Source organism: Miscanthus floridulus, chromosome 13, assembly GCF_019320115.1.
Source record: "Miscanthus floridulus cultivar M001 chromosome 13, ASM1932011v1, whole genome shotgun sequence".
NCBI classification, from domain to species: Eukaryota; Viridiplantae; Streptophyta; class Magnoliopsida; order Poales; family Poaceae; genus Miscanthus; species Miscanthus floridulus.
Genome location: NC_089592.1, coordinates 6,494,271 through 6,496,116, shown reverse-complemented (window position 1 = coordinate 6,496,116; position 1,846 = coordinate 6,494,271). Strand labels below are relative to the sequence as shown.

The following is a 1,846-nucleotide window of genomic DNA, read 5'->3' as shown; positions in this document are numbered from 1 at the left end:
AAGTAGTGATGCAACTTCCTCCTGACGATCAGGATGGTGTACAAGAGCTTCTGGATTTGGGGGTAGCGAGTCTTGGAATCGGACAAGATTTCGCTAACAAAGTATACGAGACGCTACATCTTGAGGGCATGTCCCTCTTCTTCTCATTCTACCACGAGGGCGGCACTGACCACTGCGTGGTGTCGCAATGTAAAGCGAGGAGTGGTTCCCCATCGGTCACCGGGCTAGAGTAGGGGCTTTCATCTAGATTTCCTTGACCTTGTCAAGTGCCTCCTAGCCTCGGGTGTCCACGTGAATCGGTCGGTTTTCTTCAGAAGCCAATATAGGGGGAGGCCTCATTCACCGAGGCCGAGATAAAATGGCTAAGTGCGGTGAGGCACCCCATAACGATGTAGCTTCCCTTTAGATTCTAAGTCAGGCCCATCCTCGTGATGGCTAAGATCTTCTCCGGGTTGGCTTCGTTGAGGCGGCTCGGAGATGATGACCCAAGCCGCATCACCCCTCGGGACCCCGCAAACACATTTCTTGGGGTTGAGTTTGATGTCGTTTGCCCGGAGTTTCATGAAGGTTTGCTCTAAGGTCTACTATGAGCTGGTCAGCCTGTTTGGACTGACCACAATGTCATTATGTAAGCCTCAACGGTTCGCCCGATGAGGTCCCCGAAACACTTGAGCATACAACGCTAGTATGTAGCCTGTGCATTTTTAGACCAAATGGCATCGTGACATAGCAGAACGATCCGAATGGGGTGATGAAAGAAGTCATGAGCTAGTTGGATTCTTTCATCATGATCTAATGGTACGCAGAGTACGCATTAAGGAAGCAGAGTGTTTTGCACCCCGAGGTCAAGTTGACTACTTGATCTAAGCGTGAAGGATATGGATCCTTCGGACACACCTTGTTGAGACTTATGTAGTCAACACACATTCTCTATTTCCCATTCTTTTTTTGTACAAGGATGGGATTGGCTAACCACTCGAGATGATACACTTCCTTGATGAATCTCGGCTGCAAAAAGCTTCGTGATCTCCTCACCGATGGCCCTTTGCTTCTCCTCGTCAAAGCGACATAGGCGCTACTTTACTGGCTTAGAGCCTAGCTTGATCTTCAAGGCATGCTCAGGAACTTCCCTCAGAATGCCTAGCATGTCTAAGGGTTTCCACGTGAAGATATCTCTATTGGCGCGGAGGAAGTCGCCAAGCACGCTTTCCTATTTGTAGGAAAGTTTGGTGTCGATGCGCACCACTTTGTCCTCAGAGCTGTTGGGGTCTATGAGGATCTCCTTGATGCCCTCCATGGGCTCAAAAGGTTTGGCCGACCACTTGGAGTTGGGTGCTTCCTCGATGGTCCCCTCCTTGATGATCGTGAGCTCCTCGGAGGTGATAATCGTCGAGGCATGCTGACAGCACTCAACTTCACACTTGTAAGCGTGCTGGAAGGAGGTGCCAACGGTGATGACCCCGCATGGGCCTGGCATCTTGAGCTTTAGGTAAGTGTAGTTGGCGATGGCCATGAACTTTGCGTAGCACGGTCATCCTAGGATGGCGTGGTAGGTTCCGTGGAACCCGACCACCTTGAAGGTGAGGGTCTCCATCCTATAGTTGGCCAGATCCCTAAAGGTGATGGACATGTCGATCTGCCTAAGTGGTATGGCTTGTTTCCTCAGCCCGGTGCCATGGAAAGGCACCCCGGTTGGTCGAACGCATGACCGGTCGATGCCCATGGCATCAAGCATCTCGGTGTACATGATTTTGAGGCCGCTGCCTCTATCCATCAACACCTTGGTGAGCTGCTTCATGCTGATAATCATGTCAACCACAAGCAGGTACCTTCCCAGCTATGGGAC

General features: G+C 51.0%; 1 protein-coding gene across 1 annotated transcript; it reads right to left on the bottom strand.

The window, feature by feature from the left end:
• Positions 1-1,210: 1,210 nt before the first annotated feature.
• LOC136499344 (uncharacterized) lies at positions 1,211-1,513 on the bottom strand. The gene has a single exon (XM_066495032.1). It carries the CDS (start codon positions 1,511-1,513, stop codon positions 1,211-1,213), a length of 303 nt encoding a protein of 100 aa, XP_066351129.1.
• Between the last annotated feature and the right edge of the window lie 333 nt (positions 1,514-1,846).